General features: G+C 40.8%; 1 protein-coding gene across 1 annotated transcript in view; it reads left to right on the top strand.

Moving 5' to 3' along the window:
- The first annotated feature begins 277 nt into the window (after window positions 1-277).
- MEGF9 (multiple EGF like domains 9) overlaps window positions 278-16924 on the top strand; it is an 89187-nt gene continuing 72540 nt past the window's right edge. Inside the window, exon 1 of the mRNA XM_047068670.1 lies at window positions 278-980. Within this exon, the coding sequence (XP_046924626.1) occupies window positions 383-980 (598 nt within the window). The 5' untranslated portion in view covers window positions 278-382. The remainder of the gene's footprint in view (window positions 981-16924) is intronic.

Here is a 16924-nt window from a genome sequence, read left to right as displayed (position 1 = left end):
CCTTGGGCAGACAAAGCCGGGGCTGCCGCGAGCCCGAAGGGCTGGAGCGGGGCTCGTACCACCCTCCTCCCGCCTTGACTCCGCCCCCTCCCCTCGACGCCATCTGATTGGCCCGTGGGGCTACAAAGAGGCCGGGAAGCGGGCGTGTCACGTGGGCCAGCGTGACCGCCCATTGGTCGGGCGAGGCTGCCAATCGGAGAGGGCGGGCTGTCCGCGCTCGGCCCGGTCGCTCCCTCCGCGCTGGGGCCCGCCCGCGGGGCCGGCCGCCTGTCAGAGGGAGGTGGCGATGGTGCGCCCGGTGGCGGTGGCGGCTGCGGCGGCTTCCCTGGTCCGAGCGCAGGGAGGAGAAGATGACTGACCGACCGACTGAATGACTGAATGAATGAATGGAGGAGCCGAGCGCGCCATGAGGAGCCTGCCGAGCCTGGGCGCCGTCGCCCTGTTGTGCTGCGCCGCCGCCGCCGCCGCCGCCGCCGCCGCCGCCTCGACAACCTCGGCGGGGAATGTCACCGGTGGCGGCGGGGCCGCGGGGCAGGTGGACGCGTCGCCGGGCCCGGGGCTAGGGGGCGAGCCCAGTCGCCCTTTCTCTAAGGCGACGCCTCCCACGGCCCAGGCCCCGCGGACCGGAGCGCCGCGCACTACTGTCCACCGGCCCCTGGCTGCGTCCTCCTCAGCCCAGTCCCCGGAGACCACCCCTCCCCGGGCGACGGCCGGACCCGCCGCGACCACCTTCCAGGCGCCGCTCAGCCCCTCGCCCACCGCCCCCCCGGCGGCGGACCGTACGCCGACCGCCCCTCGCGCGACCACCGGACCCGCGCCGACCACCCTCTCGACGAGCACTGGCCCGGCGCCGACCACCCCTGTAGCGACCACCATTCCGGCGCCCACCACTCCGCTCACCCCGACCCCCGTGCTCCCCGGCGGCAGCGGCGTCCCGCCCACCCCACCTGCCACCGAGGCGCCCTCTCCCCCTCCCCCAGGTGAGTCCCCGCGCCCCTCGCCGGCTGCACCCAGCCCCGCGGCTGCCCACCCGGCTCCCAGCCCCGGGGCCTCCAGGGCTGGGCTGGTGCCCGCGGTTGACCGTCCCTCGCCCCCAAAGTTTCCCCAGATTTCGACTCCCGGAGGGGGGGAGGTCCGAGCTCCAGCTCGCCCGCCCCCCCCACCCTCCTCCCCAATCTGGAAAGTCTTTTGTCCCCCCTGGGCTGTGCTTCCCAGGGAGGGGGGCGGCTGCGGTGCGGAAGGCATCGCATCTCCCTTCCAAACGGGGCTTCCTGGCCTTTGTCGGAGACCCCCGAATGGGCGCAAACTTTTGGGTTCGGTTCGCTCGCCCTGCCTCTCCGCCGGGGTTATTTCGGGAAGTTTGAAAGCCAGCACGGTACCTCCTTCAACCAACGGGTCGAAAACTGAGTGTAAGGGATTCCTTCCAGAGCTTCCGTTTCCTTGCTCATTTCTCCTCCTTGTGTATGTGTGTGTGTGTATATATATATATATATATATATATATATATATATATATATATATGATGTGCATGTGGCAGGTGGAAGAGGTACTAAGGATTTTGTTTACAACAGTAGGACAGACCTCTCGAGGCCAAAAAAGAAGAAGAAGAAGAAGAAAAAAAAGGCAGTGTAATCCATGTGTTCCCTGCAAATGACTGGATTCAGTAGGTCATTTGGGACAGGTGTGCATCTAGGTTGAGCATGCCTATAAATTAGGTTAAATCCCTTCCTTGCACCATTTTTTCTTCCTCAATTACAAGGTCAATATGTTTGCACAAATACACGATTTAAACAGAGATGCCCATTGCCTCTCCCCCCCCCCCCCACCCCCCGCCTGAAGTTAGAATGTTCAGTTTGGAGGATGCTGATAAAAGCCAATATCTGTTTGAGTCCACAGAGAAAATAGGCTTTTCTTCCTGCTGGTTGAAGTCTCCAAGCAAAGTTAGAGACAACTCCTATTCTTGTCTCCTTTGAATCTGAAGTGGGCTGGGACTAAACAAATAAGACCTGCCTTGTCAAGACATTAGACAAGAGCTTCTGAATTCCTTTGCCTGAGTCAGGGTGGGGATTTGTCCAAACTATTTGCCAAGCTGTACTTACATTAATGGATCTCTGACCTAATTCTTAGGCTCAGCGATTTACTGTAGAGTCAGGTATGGACTTTGGACTATAAACGAATTTGTAGAGAATTTTCCCACATGATTACGAGTCTTAATACAGTCTTGAATTTTGGGTTGGAGCTTGGCATTGACATCCGTAGGAATGCAGATTATTCAACCATAAAAAGCTAAGTTTGCATCTCTTCTAGCTTGAAGGAGTATATGAACTGGCTGGATTTTGACTGTACCCTTTTTTGGCTTTGGTATAGAGAGATTGACATATTGCTGAGAGACAGGAAGCATAGTGGTTGAGAGTGTGGACTCTGGAGTCCATTCGCAGGTTTGAATCCTAGCTCTGCCCCTTATTAGCCGTGTAATCTTGGGCAGGTCATTTAACCTCTCTTCAACTGGGAAGTGAAGATCATAATTGTACCTACTTCATAGGATTGCTGTGACGATTAACTAAGTTAATACATTTATGGTGCTTAGAACAGTTCCTGGTGCAGAGTAAGCACCATATGTGTTAGTTAGCCTTATGATTACAATTTGTGTGTGTGTGTGTGTGTGTGTGTGTGTGTGTGTGAGTGTGTGTGTGTGATAGAAAGCAGTTGAGACCTAATAGTAACGTGGTGGTTTGTTGTTGTTGTTGTTGTAGTAAAATATTATAGAAAAAGGATGAATTAGATGTTCCAGAGTTTGAAGCACCCATTTAGGTAGCATTTAGGTAGTTGCAAGATCACTTATTTTGAATGGTGAGTATATGTTAAATAAGTCTGTGTAATCGATGTTATTTTACCTTTATTATTTTCGTATTGTTATTTTTAAATCACAAAGTTAACCTTTAGTTCCAAAAAATCCAAATCACCAGAAGTCTACAAAGGAAAAAAGTGACAGTCACTCCTTTACTGCTTCCTAGTTCTAGTCAGTCCCTAGAGGTTACTACTGTTAACAGTTTGATCTCTTTTCAGACATTTTTCTGGGCACTTTGGAGCATACATATACAGAAGGGTTTTTTTTTTTTCCCATACACAGAGGGTTTTTAAAAATAGTTTTCAAACACTCAAGATAATTGTACACATATTGTTTTGCAACTTGCTATATTCACTTAACTATGTGTCATGGACTTTTTTTCCCCCATGTCCATAGTTAAAGTCTACCTTATTCTTACCAGTTACATTTTTTGGCATAAGAATAATATAATTTTTTAAACTAATCTACTTATGGACACTTAGGTTGTCTGGGATTCACTTTAAAAAGCACAGACAAGAACGTGTCCTTCCTTGTTAAGCCCATCATGTGCATTATTCTCCAACACTTCGGCTGTAGTTTCGAAGAATCCAATTTCAAAGGAAGTAAAGCTGGATTGATGAATATGTGCCATGTGCACTGTTCAAGGCTTGAGTAACTTCCATGGACTTACGTATACCTACGTCTCTAGTGGTCTTGGGGTGACAAAAGTTTTAGAAGGATGTCCAACTTCAGTAGCTCTTCCGTGGTTTTTTTTTTTTTTTCAGTGTTCTTTTTTTTTTTTTCTTCTGTGTTTTAAATTTAACATTGCTCATACTTTTTACATTGTTTGTGTCTCGTTCTCAGCAGCTGAACTGAGCTTTGCAGGCCTACCGATAGGTAGTTTTTGGCTTTACAGTATGATACAATCGAGTATGGCCTTTTTATCTGAGCATGGGTTCTAGTCTACTTCAAACAGGGCACACGTCTCTTTGACAGAGAGAAAAGTTCTCACTGATCTTGAGAGACCTAGTTTGGCTTGCAAAGTTGGATTCTCTGGCATTCATTCGGGAAGATGGTTGGTTGTACTGGGTATTTTATTTTAACGTTCCTGTGAGGACTGAATGCTATTGATAATATATTATGTGATTAGATGGGTCTTCTAGCTGCTCTTTGATTTAATAAGAATTTCTTTCATAGAGGTCTGGCTGAGAGCTCTTGCCTGCCCCTCAATTAGGGCCCTCTTTTGTTTATAAGGACACTGATCTGCAAACTGAAACTAATTGCCCAGCAAACAGGCATTTTCCTCCCACAGACTTGGCAAAACATTTGGCTGATTGGTTGGCTGGGTAGGACATTTTGAGAAGGGTTAAGGGAGAGGCTGTGATGCCGGAAGATGGTAGTTATCAGCACTAAGAGACGGAGGTGGTGACAGACGCTTGATTTTTAAAATTATGGACCTTTAGGGCCAGATAGGAGTTTAGAAGCCACTGCCGCCTAGCATGGCTCTACATTTTAAAAACTTTTATTTTTATTTTTATTATTTTAGAGAGACAGTATGTGCGAGTGAGGAAGGGCGCAGGGGTGTGGAGAGAGAGAATCTCGAGCAGGCTCCATGCGCAGCACAGAGCTGATGCAGAGCTCCGTCCTGCAACCGTGGGATCGTGACCTGAGCCAAAACCAAGAGTTGGAGGCTCAACTGCCTGAGTACATCTCAAGAAATACTTTTAAGAGTTAGCTGAAACATTGGTCTCTGTGGTTAACACCGGCTGGTTCTGGTTCTGCCCTGTGGGGCCGTGCAGGACAAGTTTGCTCTCTCGGTGCCATGACAGTTCTTCAGGGATTTGGGGACAGTGATCACATTCTCTCTGGGTCTGGACTAAATAACTTCAGCTCCCTCAACTGTTCTTTGTGTGACTTGGTTTCGGATTCCCTCACCATCTTGGTCACCCCTCTCCTGGACTTTTCCAGTCTTTCTGCGTCTCTCCCAAAGTGTGGAGCCCAGAGCTGAACATAATACTTCAGATGTGCTCTAACTAGCTTGCGGTAGAGAGGGCGGTTACTCCTTTACTTCTGCATGCTATGCTACTGTTGATGTAGTTAGTTCCTAATCACAGTAGCTTTTTTGGCAGCCACATTATGTTGTTGACTCATTGAGTCCATTAAGATAGCTGAGCCTTCAAAAAAAAAAAAAAAAAAAACCACTCACAAATACTAGTTGAGTGTCTCTTCATTCTGGACTTGGAAATTCTTACTATTTTCTAAGGTAGGAACTGAGACATTTGGCAAACATGTAGATTTATTGTGTTAGATTCAAGCCATCCTTTTAGATCCCAAGTCTGTCAGTGCGCCCCACCCAGTTTATTCACATTCACCTACGGGGTGTTCCAATAGACAGAGTCTAAGGACAAGTTAGAGCAGGCTGATTCTTACCTCATAGGGGAGAGTGAATTTATGGATGATAAAATAGTTTGGAAGGGAAGGAGTAATGATTTAGTTCTCAAGGGTCTCTTCTAGCTCTAAAGTTCTGTGATGATTTGGGATATGTGATTCAGGGCACATCAATGGCCCCCAAAGAGGCTTGCTTAATAATTTATTTATGCTCTAAGTTAAGAGAATAAGCTTTATTTAAGCAAGCCTTAGAATTTAGAGCTTGAAAATTCTGACCAGTATGACATGTAAATAAAGGATCATGAATGGATTTTGTTCGAAAGGAACATTTTGGGAATGCAGGGCCCTCCTAACTGTACAGGGAAATGGTTTCTTCAACTTAAGATGCTCTGCTGCTAGGTTAACAGCATTATTTGCTTGTGGTTATTTAAGAAGATACCATTCATTTTAGGGACATACAAATTGTTCACGCTCCAAAGGTAATGTAGGTTCACTATCTTTTATCCAAAACTCGTGGTGCTGGATGTGTTTCAGAATTTAGATTTTTTTTTTTTTTTTCTGAATTTTAGGACGTCAATAAATATATCCCAGTGAAGTCTAGGGCAGCCTCCTATAATCAAACATGAAGATATTTGCTGCAAAGTGCATGTATATTTACAGTGAGTGGGATAAATAAAGATCGTAAAAAGCCTTGCATTTGTTCGGGCCAGGCATTGCTGCCAAATAAGTTACAGAAAAAATTTTGGTTTTTGGATCTTCTGGGATTTGGGGTCAGGTTTGAGGACTTACGGGCCACTGTAACAGTAATCGCAAACACATACAGTCCACACTATATTCCAGACAGTGTTCTGAGTGCCTTACATACATTAACTTACTTCATCTTCACAACAGTTAGGTACAATTGGGCTAGATACTATTATTATCCTCGTCTTATAGATAAGGAAACTGGGGCTCACAGAGGCCTAGCTGTGGCAGAGCCTAGATTCAAACTCAGTCATTCTGGTTCCAGAATCCATATTATTGGCATTTAAAGAGATGTTTACATGGAAGAGAAGGAAGCCATTTTGCTAAGAATTATTGGTCTTGGATACTAATCTGAAAAAATTTCTACTGTTCTAGTGGCATCTACTCCCTTCACTCCATTGTATGCTGTTTACCTCTTTGAATTTTCTGTTTTACAACTGTTTACAATTGTGGTTTTAAAATGTAGTTCTTATTCTTTCTTTGATTATATTTTAATATGGTTTGTGATAGAGAAATTTATCTGTAGTCTTTTTAGGGCCAGGGCCAGGCCCAGGGACTTCTCAAATTTACTGTATCTTATTCCTGGTTTAAGTGCCTAGCTCTCTGTAGAAATTCCTCAGTCGGATTCATTTCTGGAATAGCATAGTTAAACTCTAAAACATTAGTTTCAAATCTTCTTTATTATGACCCCAGGAAGCCTTTGGGCTAGTTGAAAATTTACACATTGAAATAATCTAACTAGGTCTTTTTATCTTGATTTTTGAAAAAAGACCCATAAGCTTAAAGTGTGTTTTACTTTTCATCTCAGCATTTCTAAACATGTATATATTAACTTCCAGACATCCTGGCACCCTTATAAAAAGAATGGAAGAAAAGTATCACAGTACTGTTTTTACTGATGGGTAAATTATGGGTAGAGAGATTACTGCTCTAGGGCACTTAATAGATCAGAAGAGAATAGAAATATAAGATCTTGTTTAGCTGAAAGACAGTGTTAGATGATATTTTTAGTTATAAATAGCTTTAATTCATGCTTTTTTGCCTTGATCTTGATTTTTATTTATTTACTGTAGATGTGATATAAAAATATTTATGACCAATGGTTGAGGTTAGGTTACAGGCAACTGTGGTCACTTAGTCTCTTTTCAAGTATGCATTTTGGTTTATCTGTTTTTCACTGGAAACAGCTACCCAAACTACACTAGTAACTTTAAAGGGAGATTTTTAAAAATTGTGATAAAAAGATAATACTTGGGCACATACGTGTTTGCATCACAGTAAACGTTTATTCAAAATAATTATCCTTGTAGATATCTCTTTTAAGCACACTTGATAAATTTGTGTCAAAATAATCCCTCTGGTAATGCTACTGTTTCACAGATAAGTATTCTTGTCAAAAGAAATCTTTCCTATTACTTTTTATTCATTATGAAAAAAAAAAACTTTCCTCTGTTCTCCTGGCTTATTTTTTCATTTTGAATTCCTCTATATGTCCCTCTCACTCTTGTCTTTTATTCTTAGCCCCATCCATTCTTTCATGTTCTTTAAGGAATCAAATTATCCTCTCTATTTAACAATTTACCACTTTGTCCTCCTTCAGTGCCTCCTCAAAGCCCAATTCTTCCAAGAAGTCTTTCTGGAGGAACAAAAGATGTCCTTGAAGATGTCCTGGTAACAGGGTACACAGGGTTGAACACTTTGCACTCTGAACAAAACTTGACTGTCTTTCTCTGTGACTTTGACTTTTTTCATAAAGATTTGTTTTTAGTCTATTTAATTTAGGTTATTAAGCCCATTTGAGAAGAAAGTGTCATAATTTATACAATATTCAAGACATGGTATCATGGTATTAATTCTTTATGAAAAAAATGAGAGAAAAGTTTGTTTGTTTGTTTGTTTTCACTCCGGCCTCTTTTTTATTGCTCAGATTTTTTCCCATTCTTTTTGTGGGGAACAATGCAGAAAAAATTGTCATAACAGAAGTTATCTGCCTCAAAAAACAAAAATCAGGTACTTTGAATAAGTAGCAAATTTATTTTTCTATTATAAATAATATGAGTTGTGTTTGTTGGGTAGGTGGATTTGGGCCACATACCAATGTAAAAGGTTTAGTTTGGTTGAGAAACAAATGTTTGATCTTTTGAATGACAGAATTTCCTCTAGAAATCTAATTAGAGTTAATAGTGAACAGAGTGCTTCTAATAATTAACAAGTATGCAGTACGTCACAGGTACAAGGTGCTTTTAGAGTCTCCAAGACTTTGGCATTCATATTTTGTTGGCTTCTGGGTATTATATGAGTGAATAAAGCCTTAACTTCTTTCCTCTGTTGGTACTTTTATTGGTGAATATTGACCAAACTTTTATAGGTTTTTGGATGGTTTCACATTTGATATTTTGTATTTCAAACTGTTGTCTTTTAGGTTTACTTTGTTGAATGTAAATCTTTTACTACCCTTAATTACAGAATGGAAAATGGCATTTGAAGAAGACAATTGCTTACTTTATATTTTCTTTGCTAGGCATCCTGTGGGGCTGTTAAAGAGCCCACTAGTCACTAAAAGTAAATGTGATGGACATGACCTCACAATGTAGTTCACAGGTGAACTATAGAACTTGATTGGGAAGGCTCATGTAAATTTCAATTTTTTTTCAGATTGATATATTATTCACTTTTTTTCTAGTGTAGAAATCTGTTTGGAAATATCTTAATATACTATTTCAGGTATATTGCCTCAAATCAGTATATTAGTAGCAAAGAGACTTAATACCCTCACTTCTCATTTCCAGTCTAATATTTTACACTTTGGCTGGAACAGAATATTAACTGACATATTATCGTATGCCTAGTTACTTCTCAGGATTTTTTTTTCTTTTACATACATCATGTCATTTAATTCTTCAACAATGTAATAGTTAAATATTATTATCCTTACTTAACGGATGGCCAGTACTGAGATCCAGAAAGGTAAAGTAGCTTGTTCGACCACATCCAGCTAATAAAGACCATGAGGTCAGGGACTTCTGTTTGTTTTGTTCACAGTTATGGCCACAGTGTCCAGCCCAAAATAGATCCCCAATAAATATTTAATGATTGAATGAATGAAGAAGTTGTTTGTAGCTACACTATACTTGCAGTATATTCTTGAGGAAAATAATGTAATCTCATGGCCTTTTCTCTTAGTTTAGAAATTGATTTTTTGGGGGGAACATGGGTGGTTCAGTTGATTAAGCATCTGACTTCAGCTCAGGTCATGATCTTGCTGTTCCCAAGTTCGAGCCCTGCATCAGGCTCTGTGCTGACAGCTCAGAGCCTGGAGCCTGTTTTGGATTCTGTGTCTCCCTCACTCTGTGCCCTTCTCCCACTTGTGCTCTGTCTTTCTCTCTCTCTCTCAAAAATAAACATTAAACAAATTTAAAAAAAAAGAAATTAATTTTTGGGGCACCTGGGTGGCTCGGTTGCTTAAACGTCCGACTCTTGATTTTGGCTTAGTTCATGATCTCACATTTTGTGAGATTGAACTCTGCATCAGGCTCTGCACTGACAATGTGGAGCCTGCTTGGGATCCTCTCTCACTCTCTCTGTCCTCCCCTGCTCTCTCTCTCTCTCTCAAAATAAATAAATAAGCTTAAAAAAAAAGAAATGAATTTTTTTCCTTCTTTTACCCTTCTTCACTCACAGGGATAGCATGAGAACTTAGGACAAGCGGAGTTCTTTGAGATCTAGCAAATTACATCAATTACTGAGTTTTTGGTTCCTAACTTTGTTCCTTCTATTTATCTTACTAAAGGAAAAACAACAGTAGGCAAATGAACATCTGATAACTTTTGTAGAAAGAATAGCCACGTTGGAAAAGCTGAGCATTTGTCTGTAAGACAATGGACCCTGCCTGCGTTCTTTCTCAGTTCCCTCACTAGTTCTGTGATCTTGGGCAAGGAATTTCATCGGTAAAATGAGAGAGGTAGACTAGATTTGTGGTTTTTAAACTGTATTGTTCGGGAACCTGCGGTCCCTCAGATGTGTTTGGGAGCCAGGATAGGGACTGAGGAGACCAAGTGAGTCTACTTCTGGGCCCTCCTGCCGGTCCTTTCACCCTACGTCACCACCCACTCCGCAATCAGCTCCGCTCTCATTTGGTTTATATACTGGGTTTGTTCTTTCAGTAAAGATTTTTTTTTTTTTTTCAACGTTTATTTATTTTTGGGACAGAGAGAGACAGAGCACGAACGGGGGAGGGGCAGAGAGAGAGGGAGACACAGAATCGGAAACAGGCTCCAGGCTCTGAGCCATCAGCCCAGAGCCTGACGCGGGGCTCGAACTCCCGGACCGCGAGATCGTGACCTGGCTGAAGTCGGACGCTTAACCGACTGCGCCACCCAGGCGCCCCTCAGTAAAGATTTTTGAAACAGGCATTCTTCTAGTCTAAACTTCTATGATAAATAAATTATGGTAATCTCTGAGCTATTATTATATGGCCATTAAAATGCCTACGTTACGTTTAGTAGCAATACACGTAGGAAGAGAGAAATATACAAAATGTGAAGTGGCTAAAGCTAAGTAATGGGATTATGGGTCATTTGAATCACACTGTGTGTTTTTCTGAATTTTCCAAGTCTTTTTGTCAATCAGTATATCCACTTTTAATTTTATAGTTATAAAAAATGAATAAAATGTGAAAGTGAGTAAAAAGCCGTGATAAGCTTGGTAAGCTTTTACTTATGTGAGATCAAGTCAGGTGATATTACCAGGGCTACTTTAATTTTTAATTCCTGACATTGACTCAGCAGTTTTGATCTGTAGCAGAGATATTTGCTTAGTCTCAGTGAGTTGTGGTTCTGAAGAAAATAGAATACAGAAGACAATCCCCAAGAAAGGAAACTATTCTTGAGGTCTGATGAATCTTAATCATAGGGTAGGGTTGACCTATCTAAGATTTGGTACCTCCAGGGGAGGTTTAGCTGAGATCTTAGCAGAGGCTGAAAACAGAACTGGTTCTTTATCCATATCATTCTGTTTGGGGGCTTTAAAACATGCACTTAAAATTAATTAAAGTAGTTTAGTGAAATATATCTTGTTTAAATTGTGCAGAATTTGAATCATGGTATTGCTCACAGCTTTTACCAATAGAAGAGCTTTCATTATTTCTTCCTTTAAAGATACAGAGCCCCCAAAATTTGGTTTCGGTCTGTCCATATGTTTTGCAATTAGATCAGATGGGATTGCTTTTATACTGGTAATATAACAGCTGTTCTATAGGATAGCCTTGCCAGGGAGACAGCTAAGCTCTGAGGGAAGGGAAAATTTATTCAATTGGAAAAGGATTGTGTTCTGCCTAGTCATAGGAAGAATGATAAGAAGTATGAGTGTTTTTAACCTGGCTGGAAAATGTTACTTAGTAAATTTTGGACTCTTTAGATAACTGATTTTCGTAACTTTTGTTTCAGTCTTAGACACTTCCTAGAAATTGGCATATTACCAGGAATCTTATTAGATTTTTATTATTTATTTTTAAAAATGGAGTGCTTTTACTTGAGGTATGTGAGCACAAACAGGAGATTAAGAGTAGCACTGTTAATTGTAAGGAGAGCATCATATTCTCTAGTTCCTTTTAATTTTGGAAATGGTTTTTAAAGGTGTGATCCTTAAAAAATATTCTAGGGAAAGTTTAGATGTTGTCTCTGAAGGAAAGTGGATGAACTGAGTAGCTTTTAGGTTCTCTTTGTCCCATCTATCATTTATAGGGATGTAATAATAATAGTTTGGGAAGCATTAATGGAAATAATAAGGAAAAGAAGGGATGTTTGGTATTTCAATGAGTTTATCCTGATTTATTTGTAGATGGAAGTTTGATTAGAGGAAGGTGTTAAACTTTTTTTCTGCTGTAGATTATAGTCCTTATAATCCTACAGTATGTTTTCACTTATTCATTCTATATGAATTGCATTAACAATATAGCCCCATGATCCATTGATGTTGTGTGGGTTAATGAATAGTTATAAAGTATACCAAAAACACAAAGCAATCTAGCTGTTAGGTATTATTATACTGAATCGTTGGTGTATTGCCTGCAAACCTATCCTGTTGAACTGGTTTTAGTTTTTAAGTTAGTTTGTTGCTTCGACTTGTCCACAAAGGCAGGGCTGAATGGTTTAGCTAATCAGTAGAATAGCAGTTCAGAAGAACTAAATTCCAGTCGTCTTTCTATTCACTTTGTAGGTTCCTGAGCACATTTTTAAAAATGGCTCTGTCTGTTTCCGATTCTGTGTCTCCCTCTCTCTCTGCCCCTCCCCCGTTCATGCTCTGTCTCTCTCTGTCCCAAAAAATAAATAAACGTTGAAAAAAAAAAAATTTAAAAATGGCTCTGTGACTTAGTTTCTCTAATTATAAAATGAAGCCTGTTTCTTACTTTCAGTCTTCCAAGGTTTTTGAGAAGTCACACATACAGATTCTTGTGGGCTTTTCATAAATGCAGTGACTTTACAAATTCAAACTGTTTTGGGGCGCCTGGGTGGCGCAGTCGGTTAAGCGTCCAACTTCAGCCAGGTCACGATCTCGCAGTCCGTGAGTTCGAGCCCCGCGTCGGGCTCTGGGCTGATGGCTCAGAGCCTGGAGCCTGTTTCCGATTCTGTGTCTCCCTCTCTCTCTGCCCCTCCCCCGTTCATGCTCTGTCTCTCTCTGTCCCAAAAATAAATAAACGTTGAAAAAAAAATTAAAAAAACAAACAAACGAAAAAACAAATTCAAACTGTTTTCTGGTATTCTCTCCTGATTACATGATTCATATTAGCTTATAATGTAATGTGAACAAGGTAGCTTTTGACTAAACACAATAAAGAAAATAACAGATGTATTTACATGTGGCTTCTTTACACAAAATATATTTTTATACTATTTTGTAGTTAACATATTTGTGTAATTAATGGACTGTAGTGGTATTTTCCAAAGCTTGGGATGCTTCAGTATTATTTTTCTTCCCATACAGGCTTGAGAAAATAGAATAATCTCTCTCTCATATTAAACTTATAAAATAAATAAGCTGTTCTTTTATGGATCTTAATATTACTTTTGATTGAGCTGTTTAGAAGGGATTAATTTAATATTTTTTATGATTATAAAAATATATATGTTTATTTTAGGAAATGTAAAGAAGGGTAAAACAAAAAATGAACCCAGAGATAACAGTTAACATTTTAGTGATAGCTACAGAAATTTTTATACCTATATTTACTTTATCGCCCTCTCTGCCATTGGGATAATTCTATATGGATATATTGCTTTGATACTATTCTTAAACTATTAATAATATATTTCAAATATTTTAACATTTTAAAGTGAGACATCTTTCAAATGAAATTGAAAGTAGTAGTATTGATGATGTTATTTATAATCTAAATGATGAGTGCTAAGTTACTGTAGTAGATGCTTCCTAATAGTTACAGAAAAAAATAACTAAACCATAAAGCTTTATGTCATTGGCTGAATTTAATATTTTATTTCTGCATGCATTGCCCCATTTCTCAGAAATGAGATCACTTATTGGTTATGAAAACAGACGCGTAAGTTGGGTTTAGTACTCTTCTGAAGTCAAGTATATGACAGAAATAATTCAAAATGAGAAATAATTCATCACATTTAAATTATTTGTCATAGCACCAAAAAGAATGTGAATCTATTTTGAATAGAGATCTCACATTCCATATGATGGTTGATACTTGGTACTCCTTGTCAAAACCAAACTGGCGACTCTTTTTCATGTGTTTTTTTCCAGTACAAGCGTGATTTTTCTTGGGTTCAAGTGGTCCCCGAAAGCCCAAAGTAGTCTGGAACCAAGCCAGGCATTTGATATTTTCAATTCACTGATGAAGGAAGTCAAAGTGCCCATCTGCCTGGTCAGATATTGCCAAAAACGGCTTAGGTGCTATGCTAAAGAATATGCCAAAAAAAAAAAAAAAAGGCTCTGGCATCCAGGAAATTGATCTCTAGTCCCTGAATTTTGCGAAGAAAAGGCTGTAACTTTTAAATCAAAGCATTAGTGGGGCGCCTGGGTGGCGCAGTCGGTTAAGCGTCCGACTTCAGCCAGGTCACGATCTCGCGGTCCCTGAGTTCGAGCCCCGCGTCAGGCTCTGGGCTGATGGCTCAGAGCCTGGAGCCTGCTTCCGATTCTGTGTCTCCCTCTCTCTCTGCCCCTCCCCCGTTCATGCTCTGTCTCTCTCTGTCCCAAAAATAAATAAACGTTGAAAAAAAAAAAATTAAAAAAAAATAAATAAATCAAAGCATTAGTGAACCATACAGCATTCTTAAGAGAGGATTAAACTAATGCGTGTAAAAAACTTGATTTAGCAGTGCTTAATAATCAGCACGTAGTAAACAAAGTTAGCTATCATTATTATTAATACTGTTTTTATTCCCTATTCACAATGTTTAAAAAACAGCAGAGAGAATTTTGTCACTTGTAGATTAATAGATTTACCAGTTTCCCTGACACGGTCTGTAGAGTGGCAGGCAACCTATTGGTAATCAGGAAGACTTGCACACTGTCACAGATCAAGCTTTTCTAACAGGTGGTTCTAAGGTACAGGTAGGACCAATATGCTGAAACAAAAGGCTACTTCCTGTCCTAGGTCAGAGTGGCCTATGTCAAGCCAGAATTATCCTGTGCTCTGTTGCCAGATACGACAGTAATGGTACTGCTCGGAACTGGGCTGAATGGAAGCTATTTTCAAAAAGCAAATGCAACGATGGGACTCTAGGGAATCCCTGAAACAACCATTGTCCCGTTCTGGCAGATGTATGATCCTCTGGGATCTTTTGTAGGTATTGAGCCCTGGCCACAAATGACCCAATCAAGTGAAATAAGACGGGGTCCTATAGGAAGACATGACCACTCAATTTTATATTGGTTGCACATTGATATATATTTGAGAGCATGCCAAATACAACATGCACATCCACAGTGCGAGTCACATAATCTCCCTGGGCTTCTATATCTTTGTCTGTAACATGAGTATAACAGTGCCAACCTAATAGGGTTCTTGAGTGATGACCTAGAATTTAAACCCAGCTCTGTCTGACTTAAAAGTCTGTGCTCTTTTTTTGTTTTGACTAAACTATGCAGCATTGCCAAAGCAGATGGGAGTAGCAGAAATGAAATAAAGCATTCAGTGGATACAGAACACATTTTGAGTTCTGTTTTTGTCGCTTTCCCTAGCATCACCCAGCAAGCCCATACATTGTCCTTCTCAGCACTCGTTCTGAATTACACAGTGACTCAGGTTTGATTTCAGTAGTTACTGTGAAAATCAAAATTAGATCAAATAGTGTTTCTCTGAGGTAGATATGGGTGTGGAGTAAGGGCGGGGAGAGGAAATAATGGTGGAAATTAGATGAAACTAAGCGGGTCGGCAACCATGATAAATGTAAAGCAGAACTGAACAGTAACTTAGCTGTGAGACTGTCTAATCAGCACCAGAAGGATTAGTGCTAACAGAGACAATGTAATGCTTATTAGCATTTGGCAAGAAATACCACACACTGCAAAATGGTAGTATTGATTGTTCTTGACCTGACAATAAAGCCTTTCATCTTTAAGTTAATATGGACTCTAGATCAAGATGCTGGTGCAAAACAATATGTTGTAAAAAGTAGCAGGTGATACTTGATTATATAAAAGTCAGAAAGGAATCTCAGACTTGCAAATACGGTCCATAGTTCTGCCAGTCACCTGAGGATGTGTTCCTCCTCTTCATTTTATAAACTTCCCTCCTCATCCAAAGGTTAGTTGGTCTCTTGGATCAGACACAGGAGAAGCTCTTATTTCAAGTATCGACCCAGCCCCTTCTGATCCAGTTGCAAGACATATTAACAAATGATATGCACAGTTTCCGACAGTTTGTATTTATTAGAAAGAAGTAGCTTCCGTTTGTAGGACATCAAGACTCAATAGTAGCAATGTATATTATTATGTCCTGCAGTGTGTGAGTACAGTGGCCAGACTGAGCTATACAAGTCGCTGTGGAAGATACATACACAATGCAAAACCTGGTTATATCATTCTCCTAGTTAATTTCATATGATATTTATACTTCAATATAATTCTCCTATTTAGTCACCATAAGTGATCTCAGCCCATAGCCCAAGTTTCTTAATAGGACTTATAACTTCTCCATAATCTGTCTTTGTCCTCATTTCCTACCACCCCCTCCTTGTGTTTAAACTCCAGCAGAATCAAATTGCTTGTATTTCCTCCCAAATACCGTGCTTATTATCATCATCATTATTATTAATAAAGCAATCATCTGTGGAAGTCTTATTCTGTGTCAGATACTAAGAGCTTTAAGTGAATTATCATGGCCTTGTTTAATTCTCAAAAGAACCTAATAAGAAATATGCACTATTATCCACACTTTACTAAGCAGGAATTGAGGCTTTGAGAGTTTCAGTACACTGAGCAAGGTGTCATAGCCAGTAAAATGTAAAACATTGATTCAGATTTGTCTAGCCTCAGAGCCTCCTCTCTCTCTCTCTTATTTATTTTGAGAGAGAGAGAGAGAGAGAGAGAGAGAGAGAGAGAGAGCGAGCAGGGGAGGGGCAGAGAGTAGGGGAGAGAGAAACCCAAGTAGGCTCTGCACTGTCAGGGCAAAGCCCAATGTGGGGCTTGAACTCATGAACCATGAGATCACAACCTGAAGCCAGAGTCACACACTTAACCAATTGAGCCACCCAGGCGCCCCGAGAGCCTCCTCTCTTCATCAGTAAGCTAACTAACTGACTCTTGTTATTTTGCGTATACTTTTCCTTCTGCGTGGAATCCCCTTCTGTTCAGTTTTAATAAAGGCCTTAATTATAAGCAACAAAAAACAATGTTTGCTGAGTTAATCAGAAGTGGAATTTCTTGAAAGGATATTGAAGATGTCACAGACTCCCTGGGGAACCCAATTCAGGACGTGGGACTAGAGCTAATGCTCAG

Source organism: Lynx rufus, unplaced genomic scaffold, assembly GCF_022079265.1.
Source record: "Lynx rufus isolate CCGP_SWC_20201006 ecotype Redwood Valley unplaced genomic scaffold, mLynRuf1.p SCAF_10, whole genome shotgun sequence".
Classification (NCBI taxonomy): Eukaryota; Metazoa; Chordata; class Mammalia; order Carnivora; family Felidae; genus Lynx; species Lynx rufus.
Note: the sequence above shows the minus strand (reverse complement) of the source record. Positions and strands in the feature narration are given on the sequence as shown.